Source organism: Anser cygnoides, chromosome Z (assembly GCF_040182565.1).
Source record: "Anser cygnoides isolate HZ-2024a breed goose chromosome Z, Taihu_goose_T2T_genome, whole genome shotgun sequence".
Taxonomy (NCBI): domain Eukaryota; kingdom Metazoa; phylum Chordata; class Aves; order Anseriformes; family Anatidae; genus Anser; species Anser cygnoides.
The window spans coordinates 73,830,030-73,849,989 of NC_089912.1; the positions used below are offsets into that span (position 1 = coordinate 73,830,030).

General features: G+C 39.7%; 1 protein-coding gene across 7 annotated transcripts in view; it reads right to left on the minus strand.

Annotated features, from left to right (window-relative positions):
• PDE4D (phosphodiesterase 4D) overlaps window positions 1-19,960 on the minus strand; it is a 562,124-nt gene that overhangs the window by 49,840 nt on the left and 492,324 nt on the right. For all 7 annotated transcript variants that reach the window (XM_066989073.1, XM_066989072.1, XM_066989074.1 and 4 more), the window contains one exon: window positions 9,807-9,919. In XM_066989073.1, coding sequence (XP_066845174.1) covers window positions 9,807-9,919 — 113 coding nt within the window. The remainder of the gene's footprint in view (window positions 1-9,806; window positions 9,920-19,960) is intronic.

Below are 19,960 nucleotides of genomic sequence, written 5' to 3' on the forward strand. Positions count from 1 at the left end.
ATTGCTTGTAAATTTCTTCAAAAAGACAAGTTTTGGGGACAAATGATAATGTTTCTAGTTAATATATGGTGCTTATGAATGTATGCAGGCAAAAAATACCATTAACACATACTAAATTAGTGAGGGAGAATGATGGAGGAGCTTGAAAACCAGCCTAGACTAGTACACATTAAAATAATTGCTGCCTCATTAACATTTTGCCAACGTCTAGTGTTGATGAGAGTGGATTGCATTCTTATGTTCTGAAAACACACTAACGAGTGATCATTCTAACTGTAAAACAACTTCTGTGTGGATGTGTGCTCAGTGAAATCCTGCTGCTGGGCTGTCCCATATGGACACTCCACCCGAACAGCATGACTGAGCACATAACAGTCAGAGCAAGCAGCTCTGAAAGATATTTTCAGTCAGTCAATGACTATGACAGCTACAAACACATCTTAATCACTCCATCTCAGTTCCCAAACCTGCAAAACAGAAATATTTCTCATCTACGAACACAGTGGCATACATGCCATGGAATATCACTGTAGCATAGCATAGGCAATTTTGTTAAAGCTAACTTTCAGGATAAGTAGATGAAAAAGACCTGTGCGGTTTCACAGGTGAAATGCTAACTCAGAAATTGATGTTATGTATTCTGTGCTGTTTTAAGTACATCCATAAGTAGCTTCCATATTTTTTGTATAATTTAGAAACCATCTTGAACTGGGAAAGATTGGCCATTACTACGCAGAACTACACTTGTATATTAATTGCAACTCAGACATTTGTCTGTTATACTAAAAGATGCAAATCAATCAAATTTATCTGAAAGGTCTGCTTTCAGTTTAACTTCCCTTTGTCCTTTTGCTTTGCCTCTCCATCTAAAGCCAATAACAAAAATGCATCAATAAGCCAGCAGCCTTTCCCACAGCAACGGCAAGAGCATGTTTAGTTAAACACTCTCTTGTTGAGGAATTTGATAGAAGTGGTCAGTCAGCTCAATTTCATTAGCTGATCATATACTAGTGGCTTACAACTTAATTAATAGAAAAAGCTAGCTGTTTAAGTTTTATTTCCAGATAATCTTGTAAACAGGCCCTGCACACCAGCTTGATTCACTGCTGCTCCGCTGCTTGTGATTCATGGCAGATACTATCACCAGTGCAGCTCCCCTCCAACACCTGGAGTGGGCAAGCAAAACCAACGAACAGCAGCACTTGCACAGCAGTGTCTCCCTGGGCTGGACGTTCAGATGTCCCACCACAGCCAGGCTCCGCCACCAGCCAGGTAAGGGCAGCCACATGGAAGCTGCAGCTGGTCTGCTCAGAGGCAATAACCAGCTCAACGCACAGGTGCTGGCCACCGTGCTGCTCGCAGTTTCAAGGCAGGATGAGTAGCATTGCCTTCCAAGACGCTTTTGCGTATTTACATGCAGTTTTGCAGCTACACAGGGGGCTGGCTGCAAGCAGCTAGAACTGGGATTCATTTCTATTACAGAAATGTTCTCCACATTAAAGGACACATCCATCTGTTACACACTTAATTCTATGGTACGTCTCCTAAATGTGGAAAGTTTTGGCAGATGACACCAAACAAAACCCCTTGCTAACGTAACTGAGAGAGCAGAATGGTTTCTTAGGGCAGTTTCTTTATGAAGCAGAGGCTGGATTGAAGTTTCAGTTCACACCACATTCATAGTACCAAAACTTTATATGAATGCAGAAGCTGCCTTTTATTGGAAACACAAAATAAAATAATAAAAAAAATCCACTTCTTTATGAAATGCTTCATATCTTACTGTCTAACCTTGATTACAGCAATGCACTACAAAGAATACAATACAAGCTTTAAATACTGACATGAGCCAGAAGTAGCTAGACACTCATATCTTTCACTAGCCATATATTTCACCATTATTGTTAAGCAAGAAATTATGAAGTATTCATATACATGAGGCCTTTTCCAAATAACATCTTTGAAACATTTGGTATTTTATGTAAATGCAATAAAAAGGTACCTTGATGTCTTCATTTTTACTTCATAATTTCCAAATCCTCTATTATGGTTGTGGTTGGAAGTATTTTCTCACGTCAAGTCCTATTTATATACTCCATACTATTTCATCTATATTATTCCATGCCATTACGCTAAAATGAAAGAACCTTTCATGCTGCTGCATTTCCTAAAATTGAAGAGGCTACAAAAAGGGCTGTTTGTGTGCATGTATGGGCCATTTGCTTATATTTATGGGAAGTTCAAGAAAGTTATCAAGTTATAAATTACTGGAAAGCTATGCAATAATCCAAGAAGAAGCTAAGAAGCTGAAAAGTGTTAAGTCATAGCAAGTCTCAGACATGCATCATTCCTCTTAGGTAGCAGGGAATAGGAGATGCAGAACTGAATTATTATTATTATTATTATTATTATTAAATTATATACTGAATCTATGAAATTAAGGGTTACTGATTTGGTTTAGTGCCTTGAAATGCTACTTTGTTCTTTGTATTTACCATTATGGGTCAAATCTAGTCTCCCAGGTTTGTAAATCACAAATGCCTGCTCATCGTGTCCCAGGGTGGCCAACATTTACCATTTCTGCACAAAGAGAAGGGGCTAGTCTGAACCCAGACATTTAACCCTATGCACCACACTTGTTTTCATCTCTCTCAGCAATAAACCTACATCTCCAAAGAGGCAGGTGTCTCCAAGAGACCTACAACACCAAAACCCCCTCTTCTGGCCTCAGAAGAACAAGGCCTTCTTCATTTGACACCAATCTAACAGCCTCTAGGGAGGCAGCACACATTGGCACCTATCAGATTCAGCCACTACTGATATGATGTCACTGTTCCATCCCCTCATTTCTGAGAAGATGGATGTGTTCATAAGCGATAAGGGCAGCTGGGGCAAGCCATGTGCTGGAGAACAAGCTTCAGCTGCTATCTCATTCTCTCACCGTGGCACGTCTTTGCACAATATACGCAACAAAGTGCTATCTCCTTTATATAAATATACCTCACTCATCACTGCAGTTGCCCGAGGGCAAGTTTTCTGTTCTCCAGAAGCATGAGTAGTCTGACATGGGAGCAAGTAAGGTTGCTCCAGAGGAACAGCACTCCAGCCCAGAGGTCTTAAAATTTGTGTGTGCTGGCTTCAGACCATGAAAACGGAGGAGAGTAGCTGGGAGGGAAGTCTTTCCTTAACTCCACAGTCCTCTTCCTTTTCTCCTATTATGAAGTGCAAGAAAACGGGTGCATAAATATGCATTAATTCAAATTCCAGCTCACCACTTTATCAGGACCCTTTTACTCTGTCACTGTGCAAATTGAAATCTTTGATGAATAAAAATTTTCCTTACGTTGTACACAAACAAGCTTTTCCTTGATAACAGCTGCCCCTTACTTAATTGTAATCTTCATTAGAAGCAGCACTCTAAAGCGCTAACCAAATCCTCGGATTTTCCTCGAAAGGTCTAGGAACGTCAAGAGCCAATTAAACTATCATGTCAATGAGCCAAGTGTGATGGCATTGCTAGACATTATATAAGAGGACTGTCAAACAATAAACCCCATCAAGTTTTTCCATCTGCTTATCTTTATGTCTGAGAAGCAAAACAGAGGTCTTGTCTGCTATGCAACAATTTAGTCATGATAACAACAAATTTTTTTTCTACTCGTTTCCAGCATGTATTTTTCATGCGCCATAGCTGAAACCCAAGAGAATGACTGATGTTTAAATCCTCGTAAATGGATATGACAACATTATCCTTTCCCTTAATTGGAAACAGGTCACTCTAATGGGTGTCTATGACAGAAGAGGATACAATTTTACTCTGGCTGAGCTTTCACATTTGGAAAAAGCATTGCAGAAAAATTATACTCCTACATATGAAATGGAATTTCTGAAGATAAGCTTCTAAACAGGTGACAAACCTGTCACCAAAGTTGACAGTGACAATTCAAAAAAAAAAAAAAGAAAACACTAAAAACTAGCCCAGTAATACAAGATTTAGCCAGAGACATTAGACGTTTTTATTAGTTCTAGCTCATCCAGACTCCTACAAAGTTACCAACCACCACGCCATCCAAGCTTTTCCACAGAATGAGACAAAGATAAAACAGGGATGCAGGCAGCAGGTGCTCTCCCTTGTGGCTAGGACACCCATCAGTGGTAAAACAAAACTTCTGTTTGAACCATGATAGGAAATGTATACATAGTCCATTATTTCAACTAAGTAATTAGTTTAGCTTCACTCTTTCCCTGGATATTACGTTAGTTGGCTCCCAGTTGCCCATGTGAGCCTTTTAATGTTGTAGAGCAGGAAAGGAAAAAATACTTTGTAGCAGCAGGAAGATGTGATTATAAAACAGCTCAAATTGGCAGAAGACATCATGAGGGAATGTGAAAAAAAAAAAAAAAAGAAAAAGAAAGAAAAAAAAGAAAAAAAACAATAACTGAGCAGATTAAGTTGTCTGTTTCCTTCATGCATAACTTTCATTTACACTAAATGTTTATAGCTTGGAAACTGTATTTAAAAAATATAATAATAATTAAAAAAAAAAAAACACAAACACATCATTAAGATTATCATCTGAGCTTAAGTAATGGGTGACAAGTACAGCACCATAAACATATACCAAAACACCACTAACATCTGCAGTCAGTATTACACTAGTGTAGTCTTTGGAAGGTAGTTGGTAGATAACACTTTGGGCATCTTCACAGCACTCAAAAATTCCAGGAGGGTTTTGAAATACTATCTGTCACTAGGAACAGTCTGTAAATAGACATTTGCTTTAATCCGGTAGCATTTTAACATACTGGTGTACAAGTTGAACAACTATAATAGAGGTCTTATTTTAAAAAGCATTTTCAAATTCTTTTTTGACCAGTTGGCACGGTCAAACTACGTGAAACCTAAAAATTGTTAGCTTTGATAACTACAAAAGCTTCCTCGAGAAAGGAAGTTTATATAGCAGGAAAGGAACCTCTGTCACAACCCTTGCATTAATCTCAAGTGACCTCTTCCACACTCCTGTTTGTGACCAGTCACTAGCAAATCCTGAAAAAAAATATGCTGTAAACTGCAGCAAACTTAACATTGAAACAGAAGCAATACAAATTGAAATTTTTCCATGTCTAAATTCAAATACTCAGGCACCCCCAAAGCATTGCACCAGAGGTGTTTGCAAAAATCATGATTACAGAAGTGAAAACATGCTTTTGCATATCAGTTTCATTACAAGTATTACTGCACGTTTGACTAACCTACAAGTAGTGCTGTCCAGCAGAAAGTGTTTGCTGCACCTTTGCATTGGCTGTCACATGTTAGAAAAAGACAGTTATTCTCCCAGAGAACTTTAAACCTATGAAATTTTGCTTTTATCTTGTTTAGCCGAGAAAGGAAATTAATCATTAAAAGCAGAAAATAGTGAATGAAAAATAAATAAATAAATAAAATAAGGAAACATCACTCTGCAACCTAGATATTTTAAAAAGATGATATACTTGTGAAAGCACATTGAAGGGTGCTTGTGTCTGAAGTTAAGGAATCACAATCAGCAAGCTAGTAGCCACATAAAAACTATGTTTTTCAACAGAGACATTACTGACAATTCAGTTCAGAAGAAACTGTTGCAGGTTAGCATCTCTGGAAATCAGAACATAGAGGCAACTGGTTATGCCCTGGGATCCTATCTTTAGTGACCCAAATTGCTAAAGCATTTCCTAATTAATTTCTTTCAATTCAAATAAATATCACTAAAAAACAAAACAAAACACACCAACAATGATAGAGCCACAGTCCACAGATATTAGTCAATATTAACAGTACATCGCATGTGGAAAACTAGAAATTAGACTCCAAACATGAAAAACATTTTCATCTATTTTCAAAATTTAAAGTGCTCATTTGTTTTTTAGTTTCTGAGCCTAAAGATCTTACAGGTTTTTTGCACAGGTGTAAGGACAAGAAACTTCCTGTGTTTTTAATTAAAAAACTGGGATTCTGTAGATAACACCAATTCCAGAAGCTGGTAATTTAAGAGAACACAAGGTATTGTAAGAATCGTAATAACAACTGATAATGCTTTTAAATACGCGTCTTCTTCAAAAGGGATTTATCAAGAAGCTACGCCTATGGGTGTATCATGGCCCTAATCCACCCGTTACTTCATTCGCAATGCCTCTCAGCCCTTGGAAAGCTCCTTATCACCAGGACAGATGGACATGGGGCATCTTCTGGATTTTACAGTGATCCCAGTATAACTTCGTCAGCCAAGCACTGTGGCTGCCTTCCCATGGAGATGACCCAAAGCACGCTTTCAGTTTTCAGGGTTACACTTACTGTCACAACATACCAGGGATCATTCCCTGGGGAAAATGCACCATGCCTCCTGGTTCAAGCAGTTTTAAGCAGGGAAAAGAAAAAAAGGGATCTTTTCATCTCTCTGTATCACCTTACTTTCAGTCATGCAAAGCTGTGAGCTGGCACATCACTGTCTACTACTAATTGAGTACCAGGAGCATCTAAACAAAATAAATACGCTCGGATTGGGATATGCTAAGGCAAGTCCTACGCAGGCATCACCGCAGTAAGGGGATTCCACTAGGACACAGGGGTTCTGGCTGCCCTCTCGCCACCCAGAAGAGGGATCAGAATCAGCCCTGGCCTGCTTCAGGCATTCAGGACATGTCATATTGTTTCTTCTCTGTTATTTTGTACGCTGCTATGGTAGCCGTTGCATGTTGGCCAAAAGCTCGTACATGATGCAGAGCTCGCCCCCTATATCTCACACAAGTTCATGTAAATAAGCAAAGCTAAGATGGATGAAAATGTTGTTATATGCAAAAAGTGTGGGGTATACATAAGAGAAGTAGCTGAGAATCTGGGGTAAAAGGAAAAAAAAATTACAAATTATTTCTTAAAGAAACTCAGATAAGGGGAAAGGAGAACATAGTGAGAAACCATGTTATGTACCTACAACGTTCCTTCTCCTGATTTTCTCTAGGGAACCTGCTTTTCTCTAGGGAACCTGCTTTGGCAGGGGGGTTGGACCCAATGATCCCTTGAGGTCCTTTCCAACCCCTACAATTCTGTGATTCTCACCTGATTCTGCAGGAATTTTTCATGGTATAGAGGGCTGGGTACCTTTGAATACTCCTGATGGACTTAATTCTATTTCCTCAACCTTGAGAATGGTTTCTGTGCTTCAGGCTTCAACATAAACTAAAATAACTTCACATACATATGTGCTTTACAGAGACATTGCAGTTTGCAGTTACATTAAGATAGGAGGTGCTGTATAAATACTGGATATGTTTTCATACTCAAGAGTACCATGATTATTTAGAATAACCTGTTTCACACCTAAAAGTAAAATTCTTCTGCACTGAGTTTTCTTGCATTATTACACGGGCTCACTTATTTATATGCAAGATTGTTCACTTTTTAACAGTAAAAAAAAAATATAAAGCCCTGAAAGACATCACAGATTTTTATACAAGGTGGAAAGATTTCCCAAAAATGGGGATAAAGATATACCTCAAGGATTGAGTATGACCTCCAAAGCTGGACAGTGGCTATTCCTTCCCAATATAGTAATAGCAGACTCTTCCTAAATGAATATGAAATTACACAATATGAAATTACACATAGCAGCTAAGTGCTTTAGAGATGTCCATCCATATTTGATAGATCAAGCAGACTGAGGTAATACACTGCTGTAATACCAAATTCCAATTTTGATGTAAAACTCAGCATCATTCTTACTGACCTTCACATTAACTCTGACAACTAGGATTACTGTGTGGTCCGCATGATGTTACGTTTGAAATTACAAGATGACAAACTTTCTCTGAATCACTTTTTCCTTTTCATTTGAATAAATACACATGAAGAGTATTTATCCTGTAATCTACAGCAAACAACTCTCTAAGTAGTTCAAACAAATACAAGCAAAACAGTGTTAGATGTAGCACCCTTGTATTTTCTTAAAAATATGAAGCAGTCATCATGTTGTATATTAAAAATAGGCCCTCTTTTAACAAAAATGTGAGTATATATGGGAGAACTTGAGTAGAATTGATTCATAATTGGTTTTATCTTATTCTTCATTGTTTGTAAAATATACCAAATGTCAGTTTTAGGGAGGTAACAAATAAATACCTGAGGTCTATCTGTGGTCTTGTGAAACAATGGTGATGGGGACACTACAAATAGGGGAATTGACAGGTGTTCAAACTTGTCGGTAAGGCAAGATCAGGCCCCAGGCATGGGTCTGACCTTACTCCCTTTGAAAATAATGTAAATTTTACCACTAGATTCAAAGTGCTGAAATGAACTCTGAAACTCTTGACTTTGTATCTTGATGGCACATACCCAGTATGTCCTGAATAATTAGATCTTTCAACTGGCAATAAAATCTGAAAATGGTTCTGAGAATAGGGCAGTGCCAAGCAGGTAACTCTTAATAATGGAGATTTAATTGCTGCCAAGAGTCTCCAAAGACTTGAAAAGCACAAGGCATGACAAAGAAATAAACTGGTTTTATTACAGGACAAAACCACACTAGAGTGCGAACAATCCACATCTTACCCATAGGCTGAGTTGAGCATAAGCTCAAAAGCAGACAAGAAAAAATAGCAGATGTTTGGTAAGGGCAATCAAAACAAAGCAGCAGAATTTAAAAAAGGCATAAGCGGAGACAAAATACTCTCAACATTTTTTTTTTGACTTTCAAAAATCCTAATTGCAACTAAAAGGGCTGTAAAATATAGCTGCTAAACTACAGATCATGAGCGGCTTTTACAGACGTAAGTGAGGCAAGAAACAGCCCATTTATTTGCTATAATTAAAACCTTCTTCTATCTTATTGTACATGTAGCTCCCCAAATACTTGGAATATCTGTTGATGACAAATGCAAAAAATACATTCTGAAGCAAGACAGCAGGCTTATTAACTTGGCTTCAGAAATTAACACCAGAAATGTAGCAGCTACATGCTGCTCATAAACCAAAATCATGAAAGAAAGTGTATGCATGAATGTTGTACACGGAAACTCTTGAAACTGCAAAACAAACAAACAAAGTTTCCAGTCACAGCGGAGCCCAGCACACGTTCCCTAGATAATCTGAAATTTGATGAAGGCAGGTGCACTTGGTCTCGGCAACACACCTCTGGGTCTCAGTATCTATCATGACTGTTATAACTGCACACCAGTTGAGCGTGTTCATCCCTACCAAACTGTCTTAGGAAAACTGGCAGCCTTACCGCTGACAAATACAATTAAGTCTGTATCACTCCTGGAATTGAGAACTACTTTTGCTGCCTCTTCACACCACTGCTTTCTACATGCTTCTCTAGGAAAGAGCCCTTGCTCATAGTGGGATGCGTGTGAGAAGAACAAGCAGTTGAACATCACCAGCAGTCAGGAACAGTCTCTTCTGGTTTAGACATTGGAACGCACAGCGAAAAGGAGTAACTTTCCAAGTTCAAACGCCCGCATCACTTTCACAATTTGTCCCCGCGGTCTGAACAGAGCTGCCTGTTTAAAATGACCAACGCTAGCCCTTGGGGAGCACCAGCAGGCTCCCTCTCCGCCCGCGGAGCGCCTCCCAGCCGCTCGGGCAGCGCATCCCCCCGGCGGGCAGCGCATCCCCCTGGCGCTCAGCCCCGGGGCTCCGCCGACCCGGTGCCGCCGTCCCACGGCCGGGGACACGCCGGCTACCCCTGGAACCGGGACCAGAACCGGGACCAGGACCGCGGACCGAGGCGTCCCCATCCCCGCTCCGCGGGCATGCGTCGGGCGCGGGCTCCTACCTTGTTCGAGGCCATTTCGCTGACGGAGTGCCTGGTCTGCAGGGTCTCCAGCTGGTCCAGGCACCAGTCCAGTTCCTCCAGGGTCTCACTGGCCAGCTTTTGGTAGGCCTCCTCTGCGAAGAGATAGGGAAAGGCGTACTCAGTCCTCAAGCGCTTCACGGGGCTAACAGCGAGCTGCAGCGCGCCCATCCTGCCGCGGCCGCCCGCTCCCCGCTGCCCGGTGCCGGCACATGGATGCTGCTCCTTCATATTGCCACGGCCGCCGCCCGGCTCCGCTCCCCCTCGGGGCCCGGAGCCCCCGCTGCGCTGCGGCCGGCGGCAGCGGCGTGAGCCGGGCAGAGAGCACAAACTTCCCCGCTCCGCCCCGTATCGCGCCGGGGACGCGTGTGCCGCCCGCAGCACCGCCTCCCGGGGCCGTGCGCGGAGCTCCGCGGCCGCTCAGCGGCCGCCCCGTCCCGCCCCGTCCCGCCCCGTCCCGGCACGGAGGCAGCCCCCGGCCGCAGCCCCGGCCCCCGGCCCGGCGGCGGGGAGGCGCAGGCAGGGCTCTGAATCAGCGCCGCTTCCTGTTTTCCTCGGTCCGCCGACGGGACCCGGCTGCCCGAGGGGACCCCCGCCCCGGCCCCGTCCCAAAAGGGCGCCTGGCCGGAGCAGCCAGCTGCCAGGGCTCAGGTACTGCAGGGATATTTGCTCCAGCCTCGCAGCCCGCGTGTATCCGTGCGTGTGTGTGCACACAAAGAGTTAGATACTCTTATCTAACGCACGTTGGCCCTAAGTGAAAAAAAAAAGGATGGTGAAAGTTTTGGACAGGGACTCCACGCGCGAAACGGACCCTCGGTAACGTTTCGATCACGATTGCCCTACGGTGCCTGGCCTAAACCTTGCAGAAGTGACCCGCACGCAGGGAAAGATGTTCCCTTATCAGCTGCAGGAGATCTGTCGGTATGCAACTAATTACAGAAAAATAATCCAGTGTCTAGGGGTGCAATCTCCCCTACACAGCCTTTTTTTTTTTTTTTTTTTTTCTTTTTTCTTTTTTCTTAAATATATCTAGGGAAAATGCTGCTCTGCACTGAACTGAGAGCTGGGTGCGTTTTAGCCCAGGCATGCTGTCTTCGCACGCACTGTATCTGAAACATCAAGTTTTGAAACTCCTGGCACGCATGGTTCTGGATCAGTTACATGCAAATGTAACTCCGCAGTAGAGAAATGTTTGTTCAGTGGGCTTGTTATTCCCATCTAAAACATCTCCATCGACTTGTTCCACACAAAAATAACTTTTTCTTTCTTTTTTTTTTTTTTTCAAAATATCAGACACAAAAAATCAGGTAAGCAAATTAACTAAAACTCCTTTTACAGTAATAAATTCCAGCATGGGCTAGTGCCAAATAGCTCAGTGCTTTACTGTTCAACATCCAGGATACCAGATTCATATTTTTTTACATTTCAGAGCACATGCTCCAGACCTTTGGGTTCCCTCAAAGCTGTTAAACCTTGTATAATTATGGACTAGTTCAAAAACACTCTAGAATTTTGAATAATGTCCATTTCCATTTGGCAGAAGGCAAAAACCAAGAACAATTTTGGATTGAGATTAATTGGCAAAAGTGCTTAAAGGAAATGTTGCAGTGCTTGCCCACATCAGGATTAATCTGTCACCTCAACAAACACAACACTTAAAGGCAGTCACCAAAACTGATTCTCACTGAATTGTAGATACTGTGTTTCAAACATGTCATGCTTACTATGCACACTGTATCTGATCCCCCCAAAAATCCCCTGGTAAATAAAGTCAGGATTTCCCAGACTATTTAGCCATCAGAAGAGAATCTGTGGCCTGCTGTAATGCAGCAGGCATCACAGCTCACTAGCTTCGTACATTATTTTTAAAGAGTGGCAACTGCAGCTAATTCTTGGAGGTGGCTGGTATTGACCTCATACTGTAGATTCCATCGAGATACATACTAGAAATAGAAATCACTTTGTTTATAATATGTTTGTAATAGTATGTTGTGTTAAATGCTTTTGATGAAGCAGAAGAGGAGGTTAACATATGCATAGTTATCTGATGACCTTTACAATGATTTCATCGCGGATAACACGCATAATGAAGTGAGGTAAAATGAATCTGTGCAATGCTGTGTTGTTGCTAGCCTGCAGCCTGCCCTTCAGCAGTTCTTGAAAATCAGGTATTGGGAAACTCATGTTTTTCTTCAAAACTAAGCATCATCCTTTCTAATACTTTACAACTAAAAGTGTGAGATTTTTCCGAGAAGTATGAAAACAACAAAATAAACTTGCAGGATGCCATATTTAGGTAAAAGTAACAAAACACTCTGTTATTTTCAAACTTGAACTTCTTGTTATCCATGTAGCAATGATTTATACTTCCAACAGCACCTTACATTTCCAAATCTTTACCTCCTACCCACCTTCCCAGTATATCTTAGCACACATTAGAGAACAGAATACATCACCCACAAGCAAGTTCCATCCTCCTGTTGCTGACTCCCACATTCAAGAATGGGAATGGGGTGCAGTGAGGACCCCAGCTGCCCAATCTGACTTAGGAAACTTCTGATGGCCAATGTTTGCCTAAATACCACCAGAAAGACCTGCTGGACTCAGCACAAGCTCTCAGATTGCAGAACCATCAGGTTAGCTCCTTAAACTTAAATGGAAATCAAAGGAACTCTAAACAATGACAAAGTCCTCATCAAGCAAACATCCCCCGCTGCTCCAGCAGTTCTGAAGAGGAGAACTATAAGGGAAGCTTTTCTAAACAGTCCTGAAGCTATAATTGTGGCCCACACTGTTGTTACACAAAGTGGTGGAAAATGTTGTCTAGGTTAACAGGTTTCCAAGTATAACACCTCATCACCACTGCACTAATATATATACATACACATATATATATCAGCCATGCAGTTGTGACTGCCTCACAACACTGTTTCTGACCTCCGTCTTATCTCTAGAGTAGCACCCTGAAATTCCCAACTAGGACTCATGCACTGATCAGTTTTCTGGCATAAGCACCAGACCAAGCTTTAACTTTTGTAAATCAGAGTTTTTTTGACATTTAAAAAGTTCTTTTTTATAACTTATTAGGGCTTAACAGCAGCGTTTAACACCAGTTGTTTTAAAAATTTGCATGCTGCTTCTTGTATGCTTTTCGAAAAAAAGGAAGTGACAGCAAACATTCTCTTCACAGTTCACAGATTAATACAAACAATCCCACCACATGTAGCTTTCAGTGTGGTACATAGAAAAAATAAATAAAAAAATCAAAGGCTAGCAAGATGAAAAAGCTCAGACATAAGCATTTGATACTGCACAAGTTTTTTGTTTTTTTTTTTTAAAGGATGTTCTACTGACTGTTTTTGTAAAATACTTGATTCTTAGCACAGCTCCTAATGAAACACCAGAAATAGCTGTGCTTTTATCTGCACCCTTCTTTGGGAACAACTTTTGTTGAAAAATTTCAAAGGGGAAAATTACCATATTACAATAATTAGGAATTATGTCCTCTTAATTAAATGGTTTGTCGTGATTTTCTTATACAGTGTCCTAGTATTCCTAGAGGACAAAAAGCAATACTATTCTTTTCTACGAAGTGTACTTACACTAACCTTTTCAGTACTTCAAGCAATTTTAGCACAGCAGAAGGAAAAGGTAAGTACAGGTTCTTCATTGTTGTCTAATCAGTCAAGACTGTGTGATGCGAAGAGCCTAGAAAAGAGTTGACTCAGCAAGCACACAGTGCAGGGCTCTGGCCACTGTGTTGCCTTAAAATGGGAGTGCCTTGGAGGCAAGATATGGTCACAGAAAAGCAGTGCTATGCTCCAGATGGGCTCAACATGTGTATTGTCTTTTGAGGATGCTGGCAAGTGGAAGAAGCTCTGGAAACCCCTAGGCTACTCTAAATAAAGACGAGCTGAATATCTACTGTGAGACTCAGACCCTGGTCATCTTCTGAGTTTTCTGACCACCTTCACGATTTTCCGCGTAGCATAAGATTGAAGTTTGGAGCAACAGAATCAGTGGGCCAAGAGCTGCAGTTTCTCTTAATACTACAGCATTTCAAAAAATCTTCTGTGGCTCAAATTACTATTATTATTTTCTGTAAATGAGGATGCTAGTACTTAACTTAACTGATGGCTTATATATTCAAGTGACTTCAACACTGTAGTCAACGTTGGCACCTTCTACTATACATAGCCATATTAACATTGATTCAGCACAGAAACTGCATCCATTTTCTTAGTCACCCATTTCACAACTGAAAAAAAATTATTTAGGTATTACTGAGAAATAAGTATTGTGACTCAAAAGGCTTTCTTTGTGGACTGTTCACATCTCATACTGTTGATAAAATGAAATTATGAAGGATATTTTTGTTTAGCATCTAGAAATCTGGTAATATTTCCTACCCCCCCCCCCCCCAATCATAAGCAAAACAAAATACTCTTGACCAGATTTTGGAGTGAGCGTCTGGGTAGACTACTCAGCTGCAGCGGTTTTCTCAAAAGCTTTTTTGATGGTTCCACTCTGAACGCTCACTTTCTTCCGTGCCAGGAATCTCTCCAAGTTTCCATTCTAGTGAAGAAAAATCCTTTATACCAGTTAGTGGCCTCATGCATGGACAGACTGTGTGTTGATGACCAGGACTAGTCTTCTTTCAGACTGTGATGATCAGTAGGGCTTTCCCAATAAACTGCTTTACACCATGTCACTAGCTTTAGCCTTAGGCTATGGAAACCATCCTATCTCCCTGAACAGAAAATGCTGTAACTTCCATGAAATATTAGGAGCAAAATGTTAAAGTCCAGTTATGCACAACTTGTCAAAATATTAAATTATTTCTATATTATATGTATATTTAAAAAAATGACCATATAGAGAAATACAGATACAAAACACACATCAAATGAGGACCTAAAGGAAGCACACTACTATTTTCACAGGGGGAAAAAATGGCTCGCTAACCAACATTTTGTATTTCTCTCATGGTCTCAGAGAACTCTATGTATGCCATATAACAATCTCTTTATAACTTACATATGCATATTTCAGGGACAAAGGTAGGAGCAACATACTTACACTCTTACAAAACCAGATAACAGAAAGGCTGTGGACATCTAGGAAGAAGTTACCAGTCTCTTGAAACAGATCAATTTTAGTTAGTTCAGAGTAATTAAGGCACTGACTCCTAAAAATTTGGAAGAACTACATAATTAGACTCTCACTATGTAGTGTAGTTTCACTACATGGGGTGTTACTTTTGGTGGCTCCTCTATGGTGTTCCCCCCCTTTTTTTTTCTATTAAATATTTGGTCTACTTCTTGGAAGACGCTCTGGAATGAAGTCACTCATACAGATATAAATTGTTGTGAAGTCTAGAAGTATGCCTGCATTAAGTATTTGCAAATTCATCTGAATAGTCTTGCAATGCCACAGTAGTACAGCAGACTATCAGAAAAACATTCTTCCGTTGAAGACAAGCAGAAAAACATAGGTTCAATACATGCAGCATATTTAAATGATTTACTGCTTTAATGACACAATGGGTCAAAATGTTTGCAGTGTGAATGTTTGTTGCAGCTCTTTACTCTTATCAAAAATCCCATAAGGTCAAACAAACTTCTGCTACCACACATTCCTACCCAATGCTCTTCTCCCTTCTGGCTGCTTTTGGCAAAGGATCAGCAGGTTCCTGCTAGTAGGTCGAGTACATTCCTACAGTTCTTCGCTGTCCATAAGAACCTGCCAGAAGGACCTCATTTGTTCACTGGCAAAAGAAGTAAATTCTCCTGTAAAGCAACCAACTTTGTTCAAAATAAAGAAAAAGAGGAAAGTTTGTCTGAGGTTTTCAAGTAGTACTACAGCAAAATGTCATCTGCTTACATTTTTATCACTTTCTTTTTATGAACAACCTGCATTTTGAGGAAAAGCATGTACCTTTTAAAACCTTTTATTTTTCCAAACAGTTGTAGTTGGTTAGATTCTGAGACTCTTGGACAAGGAGTCCAATACTGGGTTCATTGTTCAAGCTGCTTTGATATCCTATTTATATCATACAAAATTCTAGGTGCTAGGATGTATCCTGAAGATAAGTTTCCCCTGCAGATGTAAAATATTTGGTATCTGAGTAGGATACTGCTGTTCTTTCAGCATGAGAGGAGTCACACATTTTCAAAGTAGAACAAAATTAAATTAACAGTCAAGAAAATAAAAGCCATTTTGGCAAAAAGTTGGTGGTTCAAATAGTTACACTTTCATGTTTGCTGTTCTATAGTAGTGTCTGATCCTACTAGAAGAGATCAAAGGACATTACATTGTCCCCATCAGCATTTTGCTGAAGAGCTCAGCTGTTATATATGCTCGGCACTTGGATGAAAGTAACAAGAAATACAAATCACTAAATTTGTGTATGGAGAACTTTAGTGTTAAAAAGACCTACTAACAATTTTGATTTCCTACTTTCTTAGAACATATGATCAGAAAACACACACACACACACACACACACACAAAAATGCTTGAGTTTTTTAAAAAACAAACAAAACCAACAGCTCGTATAAGCCATTAGAAACCACAGACTTCACTTTTAAGCAGATTACTGATGGTTTTGTCTGAGATGCCAATAACTGCAAGACCCAGAAACTCTGTTTTGTCATAAAATTTTTATTACCAATTGAAACTTTTTCAGACTGAGAGGAAATTTGTAAACTGGGAATTCCATCTGCGAAAGAATTTCAGGATCCCTGTTTGTTTTTCAAAGGAAAGTTCCTCAAAAACTTTACAAATGCCTATTCAGAAATTACCACAGAATAAAATAAAAATAAAGATATCTGTAAGTACCAGAACTAGCAGTTTGTTTTCCTAAGCTTTTGTGTCTCCTGGTTGATTTGAGTTTTGAACTTAACAACACCTAATGGTGCAGCCTGAGCTAACACAATATTAAAACTTATAGATGCCCAAGTTTAGAAAAAGTTTCAGCTGGACTTTGCCAAAGAAACATCAATAGAATTCCTGGTGTCTGATAAAATGGGAAAGCTGAGTGAAAGCTTTCTAAGAACTGAGGCATTCATATTGGCTCTTTTCCATCTAGTCTCTGGCATCTAACAAGAAGTATGCTCAAATTAGACTATTTTTCTTAAAAGAAAGTGTTAATAAGTGTCCTTTATAGTTGTCCATTTTCATGTTGCACTAAATGAATTTAACAAATCACCACCTCACTTCTAGACTTAGCTAACAGCAGTTAATGATTTCAGAAGTTAATACTTCCCTTTTTCTAAGGAAAACACCCCAAAAATATCCTAGTGTGTTCCTAGTGTTAATTCTAATTTGAAACAGATTTGCACAGTATTGATAAGATAAACTAAATGAACTGATGGCAAAGGAGAGCAGCTGGAGACCAGTCTTTATCAGGTCATTGTGGGGCCCTGGAGATGTAAGAGAAAGGAAACCTCCAAGTCTTGCGTCAGTTAGGCAGCAGGAAGCCTTCTCTCTTTTCAGCAAAGCAAATTGGGAATTAGGAGAAGGTGCAACTTCATTCAGCTTCACTGCTGAAAGCATCAGAAAGGGCAGTAGCAGGGATCAATTTTCCACCTTTCCTTTAATGAAACTGTTCTCATTCCCTTCACATGCCATTAGCTGGGCTGTATTTACATGGGACAAAGCGTTACGCTTCTGCACTCTTCAACTAACCAAGAAAACATGCAATGTATCTCTTTAACTTCAATATTTATTTTGTTCATAAAGCTTCTCTCTTGGGTCAAGTGATGTCTGAATAAGCATTCGGGCTAGCAGTATGCTTCGTATCAGTGGACTCCGGTGCACTACTAAAGATAATAGAAAAACCTGAAGTTCCTGTCTGAATGGATACTCTTGGTGAATGAGTATGTGCTAAATCAGACCCTTACTAACATCTGCAGGTCATCTATTGCACCTCCTGTCTTCTATAAAACTCCAATTCTAACAGAACCTTTACTGTTATCTTGAATGTTTTTATCTCTTTTGTTTTAGTGTCATTGCTTGATAATATATTAAAATGTTCTAAAAGTAGTGCTCATGAGCCTCATTCAGGATTAGATCTCATTTATATAACAGGTGGTGCAAAGCCTTCAAGCCTGTGGGTCCTCTCCCATGATTTTTAAAACATAACCTCACTTCCTATTTATGCTGTTTACTAAGCAAATACTGTTCCCATCCATTTGATTATTTGCTTTTGTGGAGGAACACAAATAATCCTCTGAAAGTCAGATGCACAAAACTTTTATTACGTTTGTGTCATCAGTAAGAAACTTACGGTTTAAACTGAATGAACTATGTTAGTCATGCAGTTTCTTTACACTGGACAATGAGTAAGTCATTCTTTCTGCTACATTTCTGTGTCATATTGTCTCAGGAAATTATCCCAGAGTCTACCAGCCCTCTAGCTGACATTGTAAGTAACAGTCACTGTTACTGCTGCCGCGAAAAGGCCAGGCTGGGAGAGGGTTTGTTTTGGATGATAGGTATGCAACGGATAAACGTCATCCAGCAAAACCACAAGACAGCTCAACCTGCTCCTCCATGCGTCAAGTTGAAAACTCGACAAACACTGTGTCAGTCTTTCCCTTACAGCAAATTTCAGCTCTTTCACAATATTCATTAACAGTTCATTTCCCTGAAACCCACAGAATGATTTTTTTCCCCTTATATTTTCTTTTAGTTAAAGCCCTGAGCCAAATGTTTAACATTGATTTAAGTGGTGCCACACTCTTTCATATTAACTGATGATCTCTGCTTCTAACTTTTAGGTAGATGAAGTAAAAGAGATCAAAAGCAGGGTAATAAATAAAAGGTGAAGGAAAGATACATTACTGTAATTATTCGTCTACCTCATTCTGGAGCTCGTGTATTGAGGAAGATTGCCCAACACTTTATTTTCTCCTTCCATGAGTACAGATCCAAATTAAAAGTGATGGGAAACTTTTTTTTCCACAACATAAAATTTTTGAGATTTAAAACCAACCAAACAAACAAAAAACACCAACAACTATCTATATATTCTGCTCTACAGAAGGGTGACACCTAACTGGTTCAAAGTTTGTTTGTTTGTTTGTTCCTGAAATGCAATAATATAAAATCTTACCCTAAAATAGCTAACAGCCTGGTTATTATGCAACTCTCTTGGAACAAACAGGGCTAAAATTTTTTTACTACATTTTCCCACTTCCTGTACAAGCATCCTAAATGCAGGGTTGTTTACTATTTTCAAGGCTGGTCTCTCAATTTTTTTTTCTGCTGAAGTTCTTCTGATATGGATACACAATAAAGAGGAAGCTTTTACCCTCCTAGCCCTGCAAATGATCAGTATCTCTGTGGCTCAAAGCTTTATTTATTTATACAAAGTGAAGCAGCTCTAAGAAGAGATACTGAGATGCACACCACAACTGCTTTGTCTGAGATTCTTCCCCAACAGCCAGGCTGTGGAGGTACTTCAGTCTGAAAATGCCCTTGTATTGCTCTTCTCATAATGCCATCTAAGAGAGATAAGACATTTTTCTAAGTGATGCTGGTACAGTTCCAAAAATTTTTGAGTGGGTTTGAAAATTATTATTTTCTAACAAGGAACAAGAGCAAGATTTCTGAACCTCTGAAGGTAATCAGCTAAATTTGGCTAATGGGTCTGGGATCTTACCAGAGGTAATTGTGACAGGTTTGATAGTGCTGACTGGGGCTCAGGTGCAAATTTGTCTGGCGAATGAAGGAGCCTTAACAAGATCGCTAATCCTCATCAGTGCTGCAAAAGGAAACTTGGCATAGTAAAGAATCAAACACATGTTTCCCGAAATGTTTGATTTCCTAACAGCAAGGAAGAGCACTGTGGAATCAAGATCTGTACTTCATGACTGAATTCATCAATAAAAGCACATTGTCCATAATCCTAGGACAATCATGTAAACAAAAAGCCAATTTCATCATGTTAACAGGTTATCTTCCTATTTTTTCTTTGAAACACACGGTTTGATTTATATATATATATATATATATATTGTTTTGTTATATATATATACATAACATTATATATGTATTATATATGTATATGTATTATATATATATAAAATATCCCTAAAATATATACATATATTTTTAGGGATATCTTTTACC